Source organism: Oncorhynchus tshawytscha, linkage group LG01 (assembly GCF_018296145.1).
Source record: "Oncorhynchus tshawytscha isolate Ot180627B linkage group LG01, Otsh_v2.0, whole genome shotgun sequence".
Lineage (NCBI taxonomy): Eukaryota > Metazoa > Chordata > Actinopteri > Salmoniformes > Salmonidae > Oncorhynchus > Oncorhynchus tshawytscha.
The window spans coordinates 68,825,454-68,849,967 of record NC_056429.1 but is presented as its reverse complement, the minus strand read 5'-3'; the positions used below and the strand labels follow the sequence as shown (position 1 = coordinate 68,849,967).

Below are 24,514 nucleotides of genomic sequence, written 5' to 3'. Positions count from 1 at the left end.
TTAGATTCACACAGGACACCGAATAGGACAGGAGAAGTACTCCAGATATAACAAACTGACCCTAGCCCACCGACACATAAACTACTGCAGCATAAATACTGGAGGCTGAGACAGGAGGGGTCAGGAGACACTGTGGACCCATCCGAGGACACCCCTGGACAGGGCCAAACAGGAAGGATATAACCCCACCCACTTTGCCAAAGCACAGCCCCCACACCACTAGAGGGATATCTTCAACCACCAACTTACCATCCTGAGACAGGGCCGAGTATAGCCCACAAAGATCTCCGCCATGGCACAACCCAAGGGGGTGCCAACCCAGACAGGATGACCACATCAGTGAATCAACCCACTCAGGTGACGCACCCCTTCCAGGGACGGCATGAGAGAGCCCCAGTAAGCCAGTGACTCAGCCCCTGTAATAGGGTTAGAGGCAGAGAATCCCAGTGGAAAGAGGGGAACCGGCCAGGCAGAGACAGCAAGGGCGGTTCGTTGCTCCAGAGCCTTTCCGTTCACCTTCCCACTCCTGGGCCAGACTACACTCAATCATATGACCCACTGAAGAGATGAGTCTTCAGTAAAGACTTAAAGGTTGAGACCGAGTTTGCGTCTCTGACATGGGTAGGCAGACCGTTCCATAAAAATGGAGCTCTATAGGAGAAAGCCCTGCCTCCAGCTGTTTGCTTAGAAATTCTAGGGACAATTAGGAGGCCTGCGTCTTGTGACCGTAGCGTACGTGTAGGTATGTACGGCAGGACCAAATCAGAGAGATAGGTAGGAGCAAGCCCATGTAATGCTTTGTAGGTTAGCAGTAAAACCTTGAAATCAGCCCTTGCTTTGACAGGAAGCCAGTGTAGAGAGGCTAGCACTGGAGTAATATGATCAAATTTTTTGGTTCTAGTCAGGATTCTAGCAGCCGTATTTAGCACCAACTGAAGTACTGGCTACAGTATTGGCTACAGTATTGGCTACAGTATGTTTACTGGCATACTGGCTACAGTATGTTTGTGCTTGTGTGAAATCCCTGACCTATGGTAGTGTGGAATAGCAGCAGAAGCTGAACAGCAGAGCAGTTCCCTTGTGTCTGAAGTGATTTAAGTGATAAAAATCACTATTTTGTGTTTTTTTTCTCCTCTTTTGGGGGAAGGCACCCACTAAGAGTAGCAGCAGGTGCATGCTTTCATAGCTGTGAGGGTTTGTTTATTATTGTAATGACTGTATTGACTCCTTTCATACAGGCAAGAAGGAGCAGGCCTTATGTTTTGAAATGAATGGGTTGGGTCTCTGAATGGAACTGATGTGTCTCATCTGTGTATGTCATCAACTGCATTTAAAATGCTTACCAAAAAAAAACGCTTTGCCCAAATCATGCTTTTCAAGTGGTTAGCTGTTGTTAAGTTTAATTCCTGTCATTGCATTTGCTACATCAATGTATCAGTCTTCCGAAAATTATTCCTACCTATTTCTGTGTTTTCCTCTTAGCTCTGGGTTGAAGAGAGAATGCCACTGGCAACATCTACAGACCACGGAAACAACCTGCAAACAGTCCAGTTACTTATCAAGAAAAACCAGGTAAGAAACAAACTCTCATCAGTTTCAACCTTGAACAGTATTTCCATCCATAGAATATTAGCTCTTAGCATTTACAGTACTACCATTAGAATCCAGTGACAGATCTATTTCTGTACCAGATAACCACTGTACTTTTAAAGCAGCTGACATCATTCTGACCTGCTGCCCTTTGATCTCTCCCCCACCAGACCCTGCAAAAGGAGATCCAGGGCCACCAGCCGCGCTGTGACGACATCTTTGAGCGGAGTCAGCAGGTGCTGAAGGATGACGACAACAGCCCCAGCGGCGAGGGGATCCGCCAGCGCCTGGCCGACCTGCGGCGCCTGTGGGCCCAGATCCTGGAGGAGACGGCCAAACGCCATGGACGCCTGGAGGAGGCCCACAAGGCCCAGCAGTACTACTTTGATGCTGCCGAGGCTGAGGCCTGGATGAGCGAGCAGGAGCTCTATATGATGTCAGAGGAGAAAGCCAAGGTGAGGGGTGCAGTGGGTCAGAAAGCTAAAATTGCTATTCATATGCAATCAGAATGGGGTTTGAATGTGAAGTAGAATGGTGATTGGACCTGATAGGATGAGTAGCAAGCCGTTAGAGATACAACGTGGTTTTTGGTTAGGACTGGTGGGTTGTACTGTTGGAAAGTTGAATAGGAAATTGGGTTTGGTTACAGGGCAAGCTGCTTTTTTGTAACAGGGCAAAGCTGCTGGATAGGAGGGCTGGTTGATACTGTACCAGGGGTATTGCTGCAGGTCTATGACCATTGCCCAGTAAGTTGTTGGTTTACCAGGCAGAAGTGGGTCATTGTCACGAGGAGAAATGAGGAAGTCAGTGGAGGGTGAAAGACGAGGGCAGTGACTTGGTCTAACAGGCTGAATCCCAATTCTTCCCCCTTTCCTTGATGCTCTGCCCTCCATTTGCATAAGTGTACCAAAACTGAAGGAGTGAAAAATATAGAGGGTACAGGAGCTAATTAAGACCTCCGATAGCCTCTTCAACCAAGCCAGCAAGGTTGCAGCTGTCCCAACAAAATACAAAATAGTTGAGAGGTGTACCTAATTATATGACACATGCGTTTGTTTGTGTCTGATTACAAGACTTGACACATAAAGCAAACAAAATACCTCCCAAATGAAATGTTCAACTGTTACTGAGGGATTTGTTCATTTGAATTTCATGCTTGTTTTGTTATTTAAAAGTGGAACATGAATTGCATCATCCAAGTCAGGAGTGTGTCCCGAAGTTGATGGGTTAATTGATCCCTTCGCCACTCTCTGGAGTTTTGTTAGCAACACATGACAATGGAGGGACGTCTGAGCAAGTTGGTTAAGGGCGAGGGGATGATTTTGAGATTCAGCGAGGGCTGTGTGGTATTGGATGTGAAAGGTGAGTAGACAGAGAGAAGTCTTCCAGGCCATCATTCCATTTGTCCTTGACTCCTTAACATTCTCCTTCTACAGGACTGGATCTCTGTGAGACTAGTCTATTTCTAGTCAATACTGTGCCCTCTACACTGATTGTATGTGCCTGTTCACACTCACTGTCTGCGTCTGTACCTTGACTCTGTCACTCTCTCTGTGTAGGATGAGCAGAGCTCCGTGGCCATGCTGAAGAAGCACCAGATCCTGGAGCAGGCTGTGGAGGACTATGCTGAGACTGTCCACCAGCTCTCCAAGACCAGCAGGGGCCTGACGGCCGCCGGACACCCAGAAAGGTGAGGGGTCTCAGGGGCTTATCCGCAGGGTTAACAATCACCTCCAGTGAAAATTGGAAGCTGAATCCATGGTCCTATTCACCAATTTCAGACTAAAGAACGTTAAAGGGATAGTTCATGATTTTGGCAATGAACTCGTGAATGCCATTTTTATGTCCAGTGTGAAAAAAGTTAGGTGGTTTTGCTAGCCAATCCTAACTTGCATTAGTGCAATGACTGAACGTTTACAGGAGCTGTTCCTATTGACTTCCATTCATTGTGCTGATGCTAGTTAGCAATTGCGTTAACGTTAGTTGGCAACGTCCTTCAAACTGTGCACTGAGACACAAAAATGGTACCCACGAGTTCATCTGACTCTAGGGAAGTAGATAAAGGGCTGCATTGCCAGAATTCCTAACTATCCCCTAAAGGGCTTAAACCCAGAGAGGTCAGTCAGTACCAGACAACTAACATTAGATCAGTGTAAGGTTAAGCTCCACTCCTGCTGAGTTGAAGTAGGATTTAACCACGCAGAGGTTTAACACTTGACAGTTTAGCATCCCCGAAGATAGCGAGGATAGGATAATGTAGTTCCTATATCCTAACCCCCTCCCTCTCTGCCTCCTCCTCCCTCCTCCTGCTGTGTAGTGAACGGATCGGCATGCGTCAGTCCCAGGTGGATAAGCTGTACGCGGGGCTCAAGGACCTGTCGGAGGAGAGGAGGGGGAAGTTGGACGAGAGGTTCCGTCTTTTTCAGCTCAACAGGGAGGTGGATGATCTGGAGCAATGGATCGCTGAAAGGGAGGTGGTGGCTGGGTCACATGAGCTGGGACAGGACTATGAACATGTCACGGTATGTAGTGCCACCCTACCACCCATGTTCCCCTGTTGCCAGAGTATCTTGTGGAATATGTCCATTCAGACTTTGCTGTGATAATCTCCCTCTACAGATGCTTCAGGAGCGTTTCCGTGAGTTTGCTCGCGACACGGGCAACATTGGTCAAGAGCGTGTGGACACTGTCAACCAGCTGGCGGACGAACTCATCAACTCGGGCCACGCAGACGCGGCTACCATCGCCGAGTGGAAGGACGGGCTGAATGAGGCGTGGGCCGACCTGCTGGAGCTGATTGACACACGCACGCAGATCCTGGCGGCGTCCTTCGAGCTGCACAAGTTCTACCACGACGCCAAGGAAATCCTCAACCGCATCCTGGACAAACACAAGAAGCTGCCTGAGGAGCTGGGCCGGGACCAGAACACAGTGGAGACACTGCAGAGGATGCACACCACCTTTGAACACGACATCCAAGCCCTGGGGACACAGGTATGACAATGACACCAGAGAGACGGAGCCAGTAGCCAGAAAGCCAAAATGCCTAAAACAGAGGTTGGACTACAGCCTTAACTAAATGTGCAGCTATAAGGTGAATCTCTCACAGATCATAGACAAGACTTCTCAACATTTGGTATCTGCCTACCCATATTTCTCCCTTTTCCTCCCCAGGTGAGGATGTTGCAGGAGGATGCTGTGCGCCTGCAGTCTGCCTATGCCGGAGACAAGGCTGATGACATCCAAAAGAGAGAGGGTGAGGTTTTGGAGGCCTGGAGAACACTGCTGGAGGCCTGTGACGGCCGCAGGGTCAGACTGCTCGACACCGGCGACAAGTTCCGTTTCTTCAGCATGGTCCGAGACCTCATGCTCTGGATGGAGGACGTCATCCGCCTCATCGAGGCTCAGGAGAAGCCCAGGTACCGTGAACCTGATGGGAAGCGGTTTTGCCTCAGGCTGGTTCTTTTAATAGTTTGGAATTATTGCAGTACACATTTTTTTTCTCCTACCGACTCCCCAACAAAAGCCAGAAAAGAAGGTGTGAGTAATCTCTGTAGTTTTCTGTAAGCAGCTTTTGGTCTGCAGCTTACGCTGTAATCACACTTTCTCAGGTCTGGATTTATGTATCTAATCCTCAATGTTCTGATTGTTGTTATTTACAAAGTTATCCACACTAGCTCACCCCAAACAAACCTCTGTATGAATGCTGTAGCTCTGGCACTGTAGTGTAGCCCAGGTTTTCAACTGAAGGCTCAGCTGAATGTATTGCCACCCACGGATGGTTCTTTTTATAACCACTGAAGATGCAGCTGCAGAAAATGGTGAATAGTCAATGTATCAATACTCAATTAATGTCCCAGGATGTCTTCTCCTCACAGCAGCACACCAAGCCCTTATCTGGCTCTGGTTTCAGCTATAATTGTGATAATCACCAGGGTCGACAAGGCCTTCATTATCTGTGCCTCTCAGCTGAATCTCAGCCAGCAGCTTACCATGGAGACTGATGAAGAGGGAGAGAGGAAGAGAGAGGGGGAGAGAGATAGGAGGAGACAGAAATAGAAAAGATAAGAGACAGACAGACAGACATAAGGGGCTAATGATGATGTAAGGGGAAGTGGAAAAAAGATACTGGAGGAAAAGAAAGGGGGGAAGAAAGATGGATGGCTAATGGGGTGAAGGAGGAAAAAAGATACTGGAGGAAAAGAAAGGGGGAAGAAAAGATGGCTAATGGGGTGAAGGAGGAAAAAAGATACTGGAGGAAAAGAAAGGGGGGAAGAAAGATGGATGGCTAATGGGGTGAAGGAGGAAAAAAGATACTGGAGGAAAAGAAAGGGGGGAAGAAAGATGGATGGCTAATGGGGTGAAGGAGGAAAAAAGCGGGTGGGCGAGGAGAATTGAGAGAGAGACTTGGTTTGTGTCAGCAATTGCATTGCTCTGTTTCCACTGTCTGAGAGAATGACACCCTATCCTGACTAGATTAGTGTTTAGTTTGATAACAGCATGGTCCCAGGTAATCACCCTGGAACATCATTATGTTGAAGGCTGTAGTCCACTGAAATACGCTGGGTGTCAGCATCCTGTCTGGACTGTATGTACATGTGGTTTTAGAAAACATATGCTAGCATTGTAAGTAGCAACGTAAGCAGCATTTCTTGGGTAATTTAAACCCCAGGTAACCTAACCAAAGGACATTAGAACCTTAGTGTGTGTAACTGGCTTATTGTTGTGTCTTCAAGGGACGTGTCGTCTGTGGAGCTCCTGATGAACAACCACCAGGGCATCAAGGCTGAGATCGACGCCCGTAACGACAGCTTTACCAACTGCATCGAGCTGGGCAAGTCCCTGTTGGCACGAAAACACTACGCATTAGAGGAGGTGAGAGGCCAACAATTTCATAACACCCTCACAGATTCGTACCTCCTTCTCTCCTCCGCTCTCTGTTTCTTTCTTCACCCCCATTCTCCTTCTTTCGGTCTCCGGATGGAAATGTGGCTCTCTCTGGTTTTGTGTTGCATCATTAAATGTATGGTGTTTTTAGACTTGTTTAACTTAATTTCCTTCCATTTTCAGATCAAAGAGAAGTTACTACAGTTGACGGACAAGAGGAAAGACATGATTGACAAGTGGGAGGACAGATGGGAGTGGCTTAGATTGGGTAATTCTATCAAATCGTTTTCAGTCTGTTGCACAGTATTAGCTAAGAGTAGTGCCTTGGGGCTCACCGAGCATTATCCCACAGTCCCTTGGTATTTCCAGAGGTATCACCGTTACTTTTTACTGCCGTGGTGTGTGACTAGCTGTGTTTCTGCCCAGTTCTGGAGGTGCACCAGTTTGGAAGGGACGCGGGGGTGGCCGAGTCGTGGCTGCTGGGACAGGAGCCGTACCTGTCCAGCAGGGAGATGGGTCAGAACGTGGATGAAGTGGAGAAACTCATCAAGAGACACGAGGCCTTTGAGAAGTCAGCTGCCACCTGGGAAGAGCGGTTCTCTGCTCTGGAACGGCTGACTACGGTGAGAGGACGGGGGGTGTTCACAACTCACTGGGCTGTCAGTTAAACCATTCATCCAATAACTCAATCAATGTTGTTTTTAAATAGATTAGACATCCCATCTGCAATGCTCTCATCACATTTGTCTGTCAGTCAAATCGTGACGTGAAGGTCCAATGCAATGAAGTACCTTGCTGTGATTGTTTTCAATTCAAATTGTAATTATTATTATTATTTTTAAATAGCTTCTTAGCTAAATGCAATTTCTCAAGCAAGAATTTTGCTAGGACTGTCTGGGAGTGTTCTGAGAGAAGAGCCGAATGAGAAGGATGTGTAACCTGAACTAGCTGTTTGTCAGAGAGGAGGGCAAACTCTCTTTCTTATTGGTCTACGAATGTATACTGCTGGTGATGTCACCAGGCAATTAAAAAAATCCACCCAGCCAAACAAGCTGAAATTTCAGACGACCTTTTCAAACCACTCTTACACTAAAAGGGAATTACCATCATTTTCACAATTTCACAGTATAATTCCAACCTCATAGTGCGGAAATATATACAAAACACAGAAATAATCATGTTTTTGACTGCACCTTTAATGAAATTACTTATGTTTAAATTTCAATTGGACAAATTCTGTTGGTCATTAATGATGTGTGTCTGTTCGTGATGCAGATGGAATTACTGGAAGTGAGAAGACAGCAAGAGGAGGAGGAGAGGAGGAGAAATCCCCCACCTGCAGAGACCCAGACGGACACTGCATCGCCACAGCAGAAGTACGATATGAGCCTGGAGCACCATACTGAAATAATGCGTTTGGTCTGTTTGTGTGTCTGCTCTGTGTCTATGTTTAGACTGAGCAGGCATGCTGTATTCTGGTGTTATGACTATCCCAGTGTGTTTATAAAGACTGAAGTACAGTGTTTGAGGCTGACAGTTTTCTGTGTGTGTTTATAGATACTGCAGTACAGCGTTGGAGACGGACTGTTGTCTCTATACTGTACGCTATGACTGTCCCAGTGTGTTTATCCTGCACTATGTTTGAGACTTACTGTTGTGTTTCTGTGTGTTGTCCCTACAGGGAGGGTGAGCAAGTGTCTCTGAATGGACTGCCATCGGACCAGGACTCCCCTCGGGTTAGTTACCGCTCCCCAGCCTACCAAAAGTACACCAGCTTTCAAACCCGCAGGACTGGGACTGGGCGAGAAAGGCGGGCGGGCTGGACCGTGACCCCCCAAAGCCTCCCTTGCCCTTTGAACCCCCTGCCCCCACCACAGGGAGAGGACTGTACACCCCTCTACCCCTGACCCCCCCCCCACCACCACCACCAATGGTTCTGACAGTTAGTTAGTCACACTTATTCCTCATTTACCATTTAGCCGTATCCTAATTCCCATTACAGGAGACTATACTAATTCTACCTTGATTATTCCTTTTTCTTTTTTATTTGCATAATGCATTTGAATGGAAATTAGCTTTGCTGATTGCAGTTTCATTTATTGTAGTTTTTATTCACCTAGTCTTATTTTATCACATGGATGTTGCAGGACTGAACATAGATGAACAGTAGCAGGGTACTAGATTTTTTATTTTTTGGCCAATCGTATAGTTATTTATGCTTTCATCTTTTTATCTTCATATTCCTACAAACCGACTGGTACCTTTATTGATACTGATCGAACACTCCGCTGAGGACGGCTGATAAACGCTAGCTGCAGCTCACAGGAGGCTGGTGGCACCTTAATTTGGGAGAACGGGACGATGGTAATGACTGGAGCGGAATCAGTGGAATGGTATCAAATACATCAAACATGTAGTTTCCAGGTGTTTGATGACATTCCATTTGCTCCGTTCTGGCCATTATTATGAGCCATTCTCCCCTCAGCAGCCTCCACTGCTGCAGCTAAATACTGTAGTATTCACTGATTAGATATAAGCTGGGCCCAGATCAAATGAGAAAGTAGAAAGAAGATTCAACCGTTTTTGAGTTAGGCAACCCTATTTCAAAAGCAGTACAACATTTCCTAATTGAATATTTTGAGATTTGAGCAAAAGGTCCCAAAAATAATTTATTTAATTGTATTCACTGTAGATTGACATGATCTATTGACCTATTGACCCCAGAGAAAGGCATAATGGGACACAGAAGCACTACAGCACTACGTAGTCTAGAATGAGAACGAGCACAGCGTGCGTGTGTGTGGGTGTGTATATACGTGTGTGTCCGTGGGAACAAAGAAGAACACGCCCTCCTTGCCCCCCACTCGTATCTTTTCTTTATATAACACTTTTTCCCCCTCTACTGTCAGGTTTTAGTCTTTATTCCCTATTTTTCCTCTCTCCCTTCTCTCTTCTATCCCTGTTTTTCTTCTCTTCCGCCTCTCAGCCCAACACTCCTCTCCTCCTATCTCCATCCCTGATGATATTACTCTTTGTGTACGTTATTATTTACAAACTTACCATGTGGAATCTGAATAACGGACAGACAAAATACATGGCTTAACTGCATTACTGAGGCAACGATTAAATCGTCTTCTTTAGTCTCAGGTTTCAAGTTGCCCCAGATCAAATCAACCAGGTCTCTTGCAAACTAGATTTTATCTCCATTACTTGCCTGAATAAATAAAGGTTAAATAAAATTCAAGAGAATAGGAAATCAAAAGTAGTAAGTAGCTATCTGCCCCAGATATCCATCTATTTACATGACCTGCACATCCATACCACACGTTATACCACTGTCAGACAGTACCATCTGAAATAGCATTTCACTATGTATGATTCATTTCACTCTGCTTCACCGTCGTAATTCTGTTTGTAGGGTTGTTCCAGTCATAGTGTGTGTGTGTGTGTGTGTGTGTGTGTGTGTGTGTGTGTGTAGAGGGGTGTAAGCACATTCCAATTTATTCCGGTCATTGGGTCTCAGTAACCTACCTTCTTGTTCTCATATCATTCTTCATGTTAGCTCTGTGCATCAGATCTTCATTTTATTCCTGGTCATGTTGCACGTTGAATCATTTCAGCATCCCCAACCCACTAACGCACATTCCCCAATAAAACATTGTTAGAGTCAATCACTCCCCATGTATGTCCGGTTTTTGTTGTCCTTGTGCCGTCTACAAAATAACACTGTTTTTGTCCTCATGTCTTATGTTGGGTATATTGTTTTGCATGTCATTAACATGTTTCACTTTCAGTGCCCACTGTTTTTGTGTTTTTCTCTGTGTGTATTTTCTATGTTTTCATCCTGGGGTGGTTTTATACACATTGATGTACAATACTTTTTCAAAGATTTTTTTGGTAACACTTTACTTGACACCCAGCGTCATAACACGCAGTCATAATCATGTCATAATATGTCATAACAGCTGACATAACTTGTCATAAGTGTTATGACCATATTATGACAGGTTATGACAAGTTATGTCAGCTGTTATGACATATTATGACATGATTATGACTGCGTGTTATGACGCTGGGTGTCAAGTAAAGTGTAATTGATTTTTCATACCCTTTTTTAAATTGAATTGTCTTGTAGATATCATTTATCCAGTAGACTTCTGACAATAATTCTCCAGTATTTTGCTTTGGTGTAAAAAGTTACCCATCCAAACTGAGAGATAAATGTTTGAGCAATTCTAAGTTTAGTGTTTTTAGTTCTGCAAAAGGGTCATTTCTAAGGTAAATACAGTTACTGCTATCAGAGTGATCCTCCTTCACAGTAATCAAACGTTGAGATGATCAGACTTATTTCCGTATTTATGTGGAAGTAACTGGGTTCATATTATAAGCTTGGAGAGTATATTTGAGATAGAATGAGAGTGCAGATGTGACCATTGATAATATGATTACCTATATGAGTGTTAGCCCAAGTGAAAACTATTTTAGCTTTTACCCTGAACATTTAACAAAGAGGTGGTGAGAAATATCAGTCCCATGTTGCACCAAATCGAACGGTGCAAAACCTGGCAGCGATGCAGTCCTTCGTGTCCAGTATTGGTGGTCCAGCCGATGGCAGGATCTCTGTATAAGCATCCAGGATTTGTCCATCGCCTGGCAAGCTCTCAGTAAAAGTGTCCACGATTGGTCCAGCCTTGAAGAGCTCAGTAATGGGTAATAAGTGACAAATTGGAGTGGGTGTGTTGTGATAAAATCTTTTAACTGGCCAATTTTGCATTTCCCTTCACTTTACAATAATGATACCGTAAAATGAATAATGAGTTCAAGCAATTGTGTTAATTGTTTGGGATTTTATTTTGGACTTTATCTCCCTTTCGCTGGCTTTCTCTTTCTCTCCAACAATATTTTGTGTGGGTGTGGCAATGTGGTGTGCATGTCTTAACCCCTGATCTGTGCATGTCTTTGAAATGATCTCTCTCGCTGTCTCGGCTGGACTCCGGTCCCATTTTAACCAATCCCATAAACTAAAGCTCTTCTAAATCTGTAGGGTCCCAGTTTTTCTCAGAATCTATATAAATTGATTTTTACTGCATCTGCAAAGTCTCCGCCTAACCGTGCTTAGATGGGTCGGAATCTGAGTTAGTCAAACAGTGAGTTAGTATAAGTGAGAGTGAATCCAACTGTGAGTTAGTGTGAGTCATTTTAGAGGCTGTTCGTCTCAAGATTCGGATGGAGTCCGAGAGGTTCATGATGAATCAGTCGGATTGAGTCGTTTGATCAGAGTCAAGTTAGTGTAGAAGTCACAAAAATCAACTGTCCCAAGTAGATGGCACTCAATGTTGGAGAGATGGAGTGAGAGGGTTAGAGATAGGAGACTGAGATGGAGTGAGAGGGTTAGAGATAGGAGACTGAGATGGAGTGAGAGGGTTAGAGATAGGAGACTGAGATGGAGTGAGAGGGTTAGAGATAGGAGACTGAGATGGAGTGAGAGGGTTGGAGATAGGAGTCAGAGACTGAGATGGAGTTAAACACTTGATAAGTTTCACTCCAGGCACTGAACCTTAAGACCTGAGACACTGTGGGTGACACAGAGATTGAGACATGATGTAAGAATAGCACAAACACTCAGTTCTGGGGTTCAGTGTCTGCCATTCATCTTATGATGAAGCTGGGCTATAATTGTGAAATTGAGGCACGTTTAAAATGTAAGAATGGTGTAATGGCATTGTTTTGATTTATACAAATACCTACCCAGAGGCTATTTTACTCATCAAATGGAAATGAGGAAACATATTGTGGTGAAAACATTTTTTTGGTATCATTTACAGTAGAGTAGGCCTAGTCATATAGAATACCCCTTTCTACTTAACTTTACTTGTCTTAAAGCCATTGTGATATAATATAGCAATCAAAGGGAAAGTACTGAATGTTTCAACACAGCCTCTGATCCTGCTATGCATGAAGCCAACTCTGATTTCCAGCCCCACTGTGTGTTTTGTCTACCAAGCCCCAGCTTTCTCTAATACCAGTTTCTGTCTACCTCAGGACAATGGGGAGGGAAGTGACATTGTAAATGGGGTGGCGGAGCCCAGCCCAGGCGGGTCGCCCAGTGCAGCACGCAAGGGCAAGCCCAGCCAGGCTGCCACTCTCCCGGCCAAGTCCCTGGACTCAACCCCAGCCAACCAGATGGAAGGCCTCCTACACCGCAAACATGAGTGGGAGGGTCACAACAAGAAGGCATCCAGCAGGTACACACACACAATTCACATACACTCCCCTTAGTATTTATTTGGACAGCGAAGCTAAATCTTTTAATTTGGCTCTAAACTCCAGCATTTTTGGTTTGATAGGCGACAATACAGAATGCCACCTTTTTATTTGAGGGTATTTTCATATCTGTTTCACGGTTTAGAAATGAAAGCACTATATGTATCTAGTTCCCCCATTTGAAGGTGATACATAGTCAAATTCACTTATAGTGTATTAAATGTAGTCAAAAGTTTAGTATTTCGTCCAATATTCCTAGCACGCATTGACTACATTGAGCTTGTGACTCTACAAACTTGTTGGATGCATTTGCAGTTTGTTTTGGTTGTGTTTCGGCTGTTTTGCCCAGTATAAATGAATGGTAAATCATGTATTATGTAATTTTTGAGTTGCTTATTGTAAATAAGAATAGAATATGTTTCTGAGCACTTCTACATTAATGTGGATGCTACCATGGGGGCATGATCTTTGCATCTAACTTTCTCACTCATCATTATTCACAAATCATTCATGATTATCCATAATCACTGTAGCATCCACATTAATGTAGAAGTGTTCAGAAACAAATTATTTTCTTATTTACAATAACATTTGTAATACATTATTTACCATTCATTTCTATTGGACACGACATAATCGGAAATACAACCAAAGCAAATGCATCCAACAAGTTTGTAGAGTCACAAGCTTGATGTCATTGTGTGCTAGGAATATGGGAATAAATTCTAAGTGCATTTGTCCAAATACTTATGCACCTTCAAATGAGGGAACTAGATACATAAAGCGCTTTAATTAAACAGATATGAAAACTCCCTTACATAAAAGGTGACATTGTGTACTGTCGCCTCATAAAAAATTTGATCTCAAATCCAAAACGCTGGAGTATAGAGCCAAATTAAAAGTTTTAGCTACACTGTCCAAATAAATACATAGGGGAGTTAACATGTATGCTTACTGGACATATTCATGCATGCCAAATACTTTCCCCTTACAATAATGCCAACATTTTATTTAGCTGAACAGACTCTGATAACTGTGTTTCCTATGTTTTCAGATCCTGGCACAATGTGTATTGTGTGATCAACAACTGGGAAATGGGCTTCTACAAAGACATTAAGAGTGCCAGCCAGGGCATCCCCTATCACAGCGAGATCCCCATCAGCCTGAAGGACGCTGCGTGTGAGATCGCCCTCGATTACAAGAAGAAGAAGCATGTGTTCAAACTGAAGTGAGCACTATTTGCTGTATAGCTCCCTATGTAGCTCCCTACTAGTACAGTAGTTAGCTTGACTTATTACTCAAGTTTTTATTTTCCTTTTACAGAGCTACAGATGGGAATGAGTATCTCTTCCAAGCCAAAGATGACGTAAGCTTGCTTAGCTTTTAATTTGTACATTGTGCATGAATGACAGACTATCTTCCTCCTGTGAATGTTGTGTATCTTTGCTGTCTTTAGTCCCTGTCTCTTACGAGGATCATGTGGGTGTCTGTGTGTTGCTGTATTGATGTGATCTGTGTTGTGTGTCCTGATAAATCCTCGTCTGGGCCGCAGGAGGAGATGAACTCGTGGATGGAGGCCATCTCCAGTGCTGCGTCCTCTGATAAGACCGAGGTGACCCCCAGCAGCCATAGCACCCCCGCCTCCAGCCGGGCCCAGACCTTGCCCGCCTCTGTTGCCCTGGCAACCGAATCCAGCCCAGGCAAGCGCGAGAAAGACAAAGAAAAACGCTTCAGCCTTTTCAGCAAAAAGAAGTAGATCCTCCTCCCCAGCCCCTTCAATGCCATTCCTCTTCTCTCTTCTCTCCCCTGCTCCTGTTCCTCTTAAAGCGAGACTCCAGCATGCAAGCTCAGAGCCAAAACTCCACACTCTGTGCCTAACAATCCAACAGCCGGGCTCAGAGGTCAACCACAGTATGGTGTTTTCTTTTTTAAGATAAGGAACACAAAAAAAGACAAACAATTATGTTAAGGTAGATTTGATGCTTTGGGCAGCTGCCATTGTAAACCATCCAGAAGTCGCGCGCTGAAAAACAGGATAGGGTTTCTAGCTAAGATTTCTTTGTATTTTCTCTCTTTTCCTGCTTTCATCTCTGCTTTTCACTTGTTGCTTTTGTTGTTTTTTTTTCCCAGTTCTTTTTGTAATTCTATGTAGTTTCTAGGGTCTGTCCTCAGTTTTGTGAGGCTATCATTGAAAGATGACTTGCATTCTTCTGCGGTTGAAAAGCAAAGTCAGCGGTGCTTTGAACTGTGTGTATAACTTGTGTATAACAAACTATTAAAAAATTTCACTTCACTTACTAATAACAAGCCCTACAACATTATAAGCTTCAATATAGTCTCGCTTTTTTTCCAAAAACATAGTATGACATTCATTTGAATGAAAAGATCATAATATTGTAAAATGTAATCCTATACCTACTCGGGCTCAAGTAATTACTAAAACCAGTCAGAATGTTGGATATCCATGAAGAACTACAACACAGATTAAGGTTTATTTCTGTAATTTTTCAAAACATTATTAAACATTGTTTTCTTATGTATTTGAGTTGCATTGTAATGTATGTTTAAAATATATTTAGTACAAAGTATAAAAATTTGATGTACAAAACAATAAACACTTTAAGCATTGTTGTTAAGTAGAAAAGTGGATTCTAAGGCAAATACTGGAATAAGGTTGCTTTGCTTGTTGGCTACAGCACCGCATATTATCATTTTGCTACATTCTCTAGCTATTTGATAAATAGTGTGCATTTCTGTCACTGTAACTATTGTAATGAAATATTTCTTCATATTGCACAATCAACAATGCCACGATGGGAGAAAGCTTGTTTGCCATAGCGACGCCTCTAGGTATGTAGTTTAATATGGACCATTGTCACAGGTAGATGGAACTGCACCCGTAGACTTTTGCCCTCTCTGTTAAATATGTGCAAATCCATTAAATTGCTTTTAAGATGATGTCTGTCTCTGTGTTTTCAGTACTACAGCGTCACACCAAATCAGCAACAATTCCTCATGTCATTACTGCTTCTATACGATTGAATACATTTTCATGAAATTATGCCTCATTCAGTGCATGCACTATGTTCTCATTCATTACAACAAAAAACACTATTACCAAGCAATTACAGAGCTATTACGATGTAACAATGAAATTAATGGCAGAATAAATCCTGTGTCCTTTGACTTCATTTAGGCAACATAGATTTTTGACTGCCCCTAAATGTGTGCACCATCTAGTGGCGTTATGGAGATTTTGCAGCCAGTGTTGAACATTTCTGCAGAACGCATATCTCGTTCCCGGACACTTTAGGCCTGGGTAAGAGGCTAGCAGAAAACTAAACAACATATCACTGGAAAAATACAAATACGCCATTTTAATTTGTTCTAATATGAGACGAAAGAACATTATGGGCAACAGTTTGGTAAAATGGCTTAGCGTGCTGAGTTTGATTTTCGGGTATGTTAAAACTCAAAATGGCATAGATTATTGAGATTACAGGTGGCCTGTTAAATTGACCACTTCTATCCCCTCTAGAAACATCGGGATTTAGGTTGGTCCGTTTTGGGGGATATGGGTGAAGCTTGCCTCTAAACGAATGTGAGAATGCCATGTTTGACCTTGCAAGACTATCTAGGGTGAGGCTTGAGAATCCTCTATGATGAAAACTGAGAGTAAAAGAATCGGACCATAGTTCTTAACCATTTTGCTTTAATTTAGAAATCCTTTCTTAGCAATGACCATGAATGAAAGGAGACCACAAAGAAGACTCAGTGTTTACAGATTATAATTTGGCTACTAAACATCGAAGTAACCCCATTGGCAGAGTTTTCTATCACCTCTGAGTAATCTAACAGCCAACCTGCGGGGACAGGAGTATGGGAGATATATATAGATATATTTGTTTGTTTTTTAGATGATCAGATTAACTATGCTCCCGTATCTCTCGTATTGGGAGAGAGCAGAGACGTTCCGTCATCACTTCTATCACAAGAGGGCGCAAGAGTACCAGTAAACTGAGAACTCAGACTGCCCTTCACACAAGGACATTATACACTGAGTGTACAAAATATTAGGAACTGCTCTTTCCACGACAGACTGACCAGGTGAATCAAAGTGAAAGCTAAGATCCTTTATTAATGTCACCTGTTAAATCCACTTCAAACAGTGTAGAGAAAGGGGAGACAGGTTAAAGAATACGTTTTACGCTTTGAGACAATTGAGACGTGGATTGTGTATGTATGCCATTCAGAGGGTGAATGGGCAAGACAAAAGATTGAAGTGGCTTTGAACATGGTATCGTAGTAGGTGCCAGGCGCACTGGTCAACAGTTTCCTGTGTGTATCAAGAATGGTCCACCACCTAAAGGACTTCCAGCCAACTTGACACAACTGTGGGACGCTATGGAGTCAACATGGGTCAGCATCCCTGTGGAATGCTTTCAACACCTTGTAAAGTCCATGCCCCGACGAATTGAGGCTGTTCTGAGGGCAAAATGGGGTGCAACTCAATATTAGGGAGGTGTTCCTAATGTTTTGTACACTGTGTAGATAGGTCTGTTCTATCAACCCTGACAACCAGGTATCTCCTGTCAATCCAAAATCTTGCACTGCAATCAAATCAAATGTATTTGTCACACATCGTTAGCAGATCTGCTAACCCCAATATGTACATAAAGATATATGAATAAGTGATGGTACAGAACGGCATAGGCAAGATGCAGTAGATGGTATCGAGTACAGTATATACATATGAGATGAGTAATGTAGGGTATGTAAACAAAGTGGCATAGTTTAAAGTGGCTAGTGATACATGTATTACATAAAGATGCAGTAGATGATATAGAGTACAGTATATACATATGAGATGAGTAATGTAGGGTATGTAAACATTATATTAAGTAGCATTGTTTAAAGTGGCTAGTGATATATTTTACATACAATTTCCATCAATTCCCATTATTAAAGTGGCTGGAGTTGAGTCAGTGTGTTGGCAGCAGCCACTCAATGTTAGTGGTGGCTGTTTAACAGTCTGATGGCCTTGAGATAGAAGCTGTTTTTCAGTCTCTCTGTCCCTGCTTTGATGCACCTGTACTGACCTCGCCTTCTGGATGATAGCGGGGTGAACAGGCAGTGGCTCGGGTGGTTGTTGTCCTTGATGATCTTCATGGCCTTCCTGTGACATCGGGTGGTGTAGGTGTCCTGGAGGGCAGGTAGTTTGCCCCCGGTGATGCGTTGTGCAGACCTCACTACCCTCTAGAGAGCCTTACGGTTGTGGGCGGAGCAGTTGCCGTACCAGGCGGTGATACAGCCCGACAGGATGCTCTCGATTGTGCATCTGTAGTAGTTTGTGAGTGCTTTTGGTGACAAGCCGAATTTCTTCAGCCTCCTGAGGTTGAAGAGGCGCTGCTGCGCCTTCTTCACGACACTGTCTGCGTGGGTGGACCAATTCAGTTTGTCCGTGATGTGTACGCCGAGGAAGTTAAAACTTACTACCCTCTCCACTACTGTCCCATTGATGTGGATAGGGGGGTGCTACCTCTGCTGTTTCCTGAAGTCCACAATCATCTCTTTTGTTTTGTTGACGTTGAGTGTGAGGTTATTTTCCTGACACCACACTCCGAGGGCCCTCACCTCCTCCCTGTAGGCCGTCTCGTCGTTATGGGTAATCAAGCCTACCACTGTAGTGTCGTCCGCAAACTTGATGATTGAGTTGGAGGCGTGCGTGGCCACACAGTCGTGGGTGAACAGGGAGTACAGGAGAGGGCTCAGAACGCACCCTTGTGGGGCCCCAGTGTTTAGGATCAGCGGGGTGGAGATGTTGTTACCTACCCTCACCACCTGGGGGCGGCCCGTCAGGAAGTCCAGTAGCCAGTTGCACAGGGCGGGGTCGAGACCCAAGAATACCCATTTGGATTCATGTGCTCAACAAATCAATACAGTTTGAAACGAGTTATCCACTGCATCAATTTAAACAGTGACATGCAATTACTTTGTGCATTTGTAGTATTTTTTTATTTTTACTAGTCACAAGAATATGAGGCAGGATTGAAGACAGTAGTCTTGTCTAATACTTAATTAGATGCTTGATTGCATACAAATAGTGCATGAAATAAACCACAAACATAGAACATCTCTTATTTTTACAGACTCACCCAGCATGCCCTGGTTAGAGGAGTGAGGGAGGGGATTATGTATTATAACAAAGTAACATTAGGCCATCAACCAAATTATAAACCATAAGGAAGTATAACAAGTGCTTTGTCTCCCTCCCATTACCATGACAACATGAACAGTTGTCATCGTTAGATTAGGCTTTGCAGTGATATAGAAGCTTATTCTGATGCTAAGGTCAGGCTGGTTGGGGCATAGTATGGTATACAGTCAGATCAGATTATTGGCACCCTTGATAAAGCTGAGAAAAAAGACTGTATAAAATGAATAATAGCAATTGTATTAGTATAACATAATATAATTGTACCTTTTTTTAGCATACAATATAGCTCCGTATTTGTATTGTAATTATTTTATAGTATATTTTGCTCATCTTTATCAAGGGTGCCAATAATGGACCTTACTTTATATAGGTTATAGCCAGTTCCTTTTGTGCTTTATCCAATGCCTCTATCAATAATTATCATACCATCCATGCTTGATGGCGTGCATGGCAACAAATGTCAGAGGAGTTGGCTAAGCACAAGCAGATCTTGGGTTGGGTGGAGCAGTAATACAAACCTTGAGCAGTTGCTATGTTGAGGAATCGGTAAGCCGCTAGAGTCCCATGGGAGTTGTCAGTCAAGGTCTTTGTGAACATGACTGTTAGCGTGCCAGAAGAATATTAATTCAGACAATTCGCAACATGTTCACAGAGAGCCCTATATGAGGCCCTAAGAATGGCACGGTAGATTGCGCTGGCTCTCCAGTAAAGTCTGTCACCATTGTCTAAGGGGCTGTCTAAGGGGCTGGCAATGGCATGCTCTACTTAGCATTTGAGAACAATCTACATAACATCCATTCCAAGAGTCCATCTTCCATCTAGAAAGACCTCTTGTTCCATATATAAACATATAAGGGATTTTTTAAAACCTTTATTTAACTAGGCAAGTCAGTTAAGAACAAATTTGTATTTACAATGACGGCCTACTGCCTTGTTTAGGGGCAGATGACAGGTTTTTACCTTGTCAGCTTGGGGATTCAATCCAGCAACCTTTCTGTTACTGGCCCAACACTCTAACCACAAGGCTACCTACCGCCCCAGTCAAAGAGTGGCATATGAATAATAAGTAAGGGGTTATGGTTGTTAAACCTTTTACAGAAAATGTAGCATAGGCTACTGGTGTTCAGTTTTGAGAGCCATGGATCCAAGAGATATTCTGTTCTAGAACGCATCTGTGTATGATCTAAAGTATCACATGTGTGTTGAGGAATCCTTTGGTTCAACTCTCTCCAATGTGATAAATCCTGATATTAATATTATTCAGGCTAAATTATTACATCCAATTTAGTTTCCTATTCGCGATTGAACTCCAATATCATCTACTATCCAACTTGTTACAAAAAACATTTATCAGTTGCTATTCGATTCAGTCAGTTCCCATTCAGTGTAATGCCTTTATTTTAATTAGGGCCTAAAATTATGATTAAATCAAAGTACATTTCTGTCATATGCATTTACTCAATTATTGCTGATCGCAGAAGCTGCCATTCTGTTTTCATAGCTAACCGATGTTTTGTTGTATCTTTAGGTCTTCAGGACCTTGGATAGCGCTTTAGCACTGCTGACTGGTAGTTGTAGTTTTCAATGTTTTGGACCAATGAGAGAGGGGATGCCACAGACATAAATACATCAATACCCATAAACCTGTGCAGCTGGCCCCTTAACGTCGGCGGCAGGGCAGGGGTGGCTCGCAGAGCGACGTGGTAATAGCATTTCGAAAATAGAGAGTGGCTGTTCTGAAAAATATTACGCTAAATACTTGATGGGGAAAGTCTCCATTACGTTACTACATTAATATTAATACGCAATGAATAACACAGTACTAGACCTCTGCTCAGTTTTCCACCCCGGTTTATCATAGGCATCGCCTGTCATTCGCCCTTATGAGTAATAGGCTTCTGTCGCTTGCCGCCCGGAATCCCTATTTTCATCAATCCATTTGAGATGCGGGAGATGCGACGGAGTCGCGCGGTGAGCGACTGTGTTTTGAAACCCATAGATTGTTTGCCTCTGCACGGAAGTTATCATATAATTTGCATTTTGGGGAGCCTTCACTCTGACAGCGGCGAACCAGCTGTGGCTGTCAAACAGTTTGCACTCTGTCGGAGTGATTTACAGTGAAAATCCGTAATTCCTCACAATACTTCGACTCTTGGATTTACTTAAACCAGATTTGTCAATTGACGACAGACAGATTGCATGTTCGCCCTATTTTCTACGTGTTTGTTTGATTGAAATGTTTAGTTGTTAGTTATTGTCTTGGGAATTGTATAAAACCGTAGTAACTATGGCTGGTGTTACAGTTGAGGATTAGTGTCCGGATTATATTTCAGCAGCAGCCGAATCCTCTAGCAATTGTGTTCATTTGCTGTTTGTTTATTTGGCCAGTTCTTATGTTTTCGTTGTCATTTGAAAAGGAACCCATTTGAAATACATATAAAATAGCATTTAATGTGGAGTAAATTAACTTTAGTAAGACATCATGGTAAGAGTGAAAGCATATTTTTTATGATGAAAATAATGCATTAATTCACAGTCTCTAAGAGTAGCCTAACATAATAACCATTCAGGCAAAAATGATGAATAGACCTGAGGTGTGTGGTGTCGTGTCCTTGCTGGTATTTCTTCAAAACGCAATGTGCACATCTGCTGTAGAATGCGGGAATGAATTTTAAAATCGATAGCCTAGACTACAGGAAAATGTCATCTGTTAGGATTTTTCTAATTTTATCAGTGAGTTTTCCATAAACTTTGCATATGCATGTCTGCGGTCCCTGTTGTCGTGTAGCCTACTTTAGAGTGGAATAATTGACAAAAGAAACAAGTTGTCAAATATAATGGCGGATCGGACTGCTCCGCGTTGCCAATTGAGATTAGAATGGATCTACGGGTACAGAGGGCATCAATGCCGAAACAACCTGTACTACACCGCTGGGAAAGAAGTGGTCTATTTCGTGGCTGGAGTCGGCGTGGTTTACAATACCAGAGAACACACTCAGAAGTTTTACCTTGGTCACAACGATGACATTATAAGGTGAGTGTTACTTGGAATGTATCGCTTTACCTACAGCCAATGAACACCAACATGTCGTAAAATGCGTACAAAATGCGCACAAGTGTAAAATATGTATAATTTCAAATCAAAGTTTCTTTGTCGCATACACAGATTTGCAGATGTTATCGCAGGTGCAGCTAATTGCTTCTAGCTCCAACAGTGCAGTAATGCATAGCAATACAAAACAATACACACATAAAACAAAAAGTAAAAAGAAAGAAATTAAGAAATATCAGAATGAACAATGTCAGTGTTCAGAGTAAAAATATAGTCCTATATATATAATGGTGTGTAAAGACTGTATGGACATTATAAGAATAGAAAAGGTGTGTACAGCAGTAGTTATATAGGAGGATCCATGACTAGAATACAGTATATACATATAATGTGGTGTAAAACAGTATGTAAACATTATTAAAATGACCAGTGTTCATTGACTATGTACATAGGGCAGCAGTCTCTAAGGTGCAAGGTAGAGCACCTGGTGGTTGCTAAGTGACTGCGGTTCACATAGCCGATCAACGTTAAAACATAACATTTCCTCGGTCCCTCTCTTAGCCAGTTATCAAAATCACATCCACATTTTATTGAATCTGTGGATCTTAATGAATTGCTTAATTAAAGCAATAAATTGACCCTTGGCATCACTCCAGTGTTGCTCTGTCCAGTGGCTATGTGAGCCGTCACTGTGCAGAAGTAATGTGTAGCCTCGCCTGTCCAGAGAGCCTATAACCCAAGGGAGTCATTGCAAGAATTCTATTCACAGAGATCATACTATTTGTACTATGACTTTCCTTAGATCTCTCATCACGTCTACCTATGTCAAAACAGCCATTTCAGTGCCACCAGTTAGTGGACAGCTCCTTGCTTTTTGAGTCAGCAACCATGATGATTTGAAAGCATGGAGCTGGCCAACAGTTCCTCACCCAAATAGTTATTCAAGAGCCAAAAAGGCCCTTAAAAGCTATTGTCTCCCTTGGATGCCTGCAACTACAGCAGCAGTGCCCCCTGTAAAAGCACACACTGGAGAGGGGTTGAGGCTGGTGGATGTGTGAAATGTATAGTTCTTGGTTCTGTATGCAAATATAGTATTTTTTTGAGAGCTTGATCTGGCAGTTCAGATGGTCTTTGTTGTGGCTCAGCGATAGCAAGCCAAGCTGTTGCCAGCAAACCACAGTAACAACCCAAACACAAACATGATAAGCCCTGGTCTGTAGTTGTCCTCAGTCATGCTTGAAACTACAAGGCTCACTGCAAAGCCGCTGTTCATAGCTAGTCAATGCAAAGTCCTCATCAGGTCACAGAGCACAATCAAACTGGTTGAAGCCTACAGTGCTGGTGAGATTGTAACACCAATCCATCCCCATCTACTTTGGTTACAATAACATTTTAGTCATTTAGCAGATGCTCTTATCCAGGGCGACTTACAGGAGCAATCAGGGTTAAGTGCCTTGCTCAAGGGCACATCGATATATTTTTCACCAAGTCGGCTCATGGATTCTAAATAGCGACATTTCGGTTACTGGCCCAACGCTCCTAACCACTAGGCTACCAGCCTTGTTGAAAAGGTATTAAATAGTCCACTGTTATTTCTCTCCACACTGTCAGGGAATCATTCTACTGCAGACACTTTATCACAGTCGTTGTATTGATGGATTAGGTCTGTGATTGCGCCAGTCATATTGATGAATTAAATCCATGTTGGGCCTATAATTTCTGAATAAAGGCTTTTTCAGTGGACACTCCCCGCTGTTGAACAGTTATTACATGTCTCCATGGCCAGGACTGAACAACAACACGGTGGTTTGTAACACAATTGGGCCTACTCCCCTTCAGAAATATATAGATCTAGATATAGTGGATTTGTTTTGTGATGCACTTTTATTGAATAGTTAATTAAAACTTGTTTATGCCTGTTACACATTCTCTAGTCATACATGTCAGTCACTCAATATTGAGGGTAGCTGAGCACTGGACCCAGATGCTCTGGGAAACCATTGAAACAGCCAGAACCTGAACTCGGAGAGACCCCATTGCATATTCAATGGATGTGATGAATGATAACGTCCAGTATACAGATCAGCTTCATCTACACAGAAGTGTTGGTTTCCCATGTTTCGGAAAGAGCTGGAAAGCCTATTTCGATGTACCATGTTAAATATGTTACTTCATGTTATTTCCATGTAGCCTAAAATACTTTAAGTTTTATCCCAAAATCTGTGAGTGATATACAAGTATTGCGGATTTCTCCAAACGGGGCCTCACGAGTGGCTCAGCGGTCTAAGGCACTGCTTGTGGCATGAGGCATCACTACCGACCCCTTGCGGTGGGCCGGGCGCCTGCAGGCTAACTTCAGTCGTCAGTTGAACGGTGTTTCCTCTGGCACATTGCTGCGGCTGGATTCTGGGTTAAGCGGGCAGGTGTAAAGAAGTGCGGTTTGGCGGGTCATGTTTCGGAGGACGCTTGACTTTGACCTTTGCCTCTCCCGAGCCCGTTGGGGA

At 43.1% G+C, this 24,514-nt stretch overlaps 1 protein-coding gene across 2 annotated transcripts in view; it reads left to right on the top strand.

Annotated features, from left to right (window-relative positions):
• LOC112255529 (spectrin beta chain, non-erythrocytic 1) overlaps positions 1–15,699 on the top strand; it is a 127,385-nt gene extending 111,686 nt beyond the window's left edge. For both annotated transcript variants that reach the window (XM_024428520.2, XM_024428515.2), the window contains 15 exons: positions 1,483–1,572; positions 1,761–2,045; positions 3,150–3,280; positions 3,908–4,112; positions 4,210–4,584; positions 4,765–5,009; positions 6,327–6,465; positions 6,661–6,745; positions 6,904–7,100; positions 7,753–7,853; positions 8,159–8,213; positions 12,520–12,722; positions 13,796–13,969; positions 14,065–14,107; positions 14,294–15,699. In XM_024428520.2, the coding sequence (XP_024284288.1) occupies positions 1,483–1,572; positions 1,761–2,045; positions 3,150–3,280; positions 3,908–4,112; positions 4,210–4,584; positions 4,765–5,009; positions 6,327–6,465; positions 6,661–6,745; positions 6,904–7,100; positions 7,753–7,853; positions 8,159–8,213; positions 12,520–12,722; positions 13,796–13,969; positions 14,065–14,107; positions 14,294–14,497 (2,532 nt within the window). In that variant the 3' untranslated portion in view covers positions 14,498–15,699. The remainder of the gene's footprint in view (positions 1–1,482; positions 1,573–1,760; positions 2,046–3,149; positions 3,281–3,907; positions 4,113–4,209; positions 4,585–4,764; positions 5,010–6,326; positions 6,466–6,660; positions 6,746–6,903; positions 7,101–7,752; positions 7,854–8,158; positions 8,214–12,519; positions 12,723–13,795; positions 13,970–14,064; positions 14,108–14,293) is intronic.
• The last annotated feature ends 8,815 nt before the right edge of the window (positions 15,700–24,514 follow it).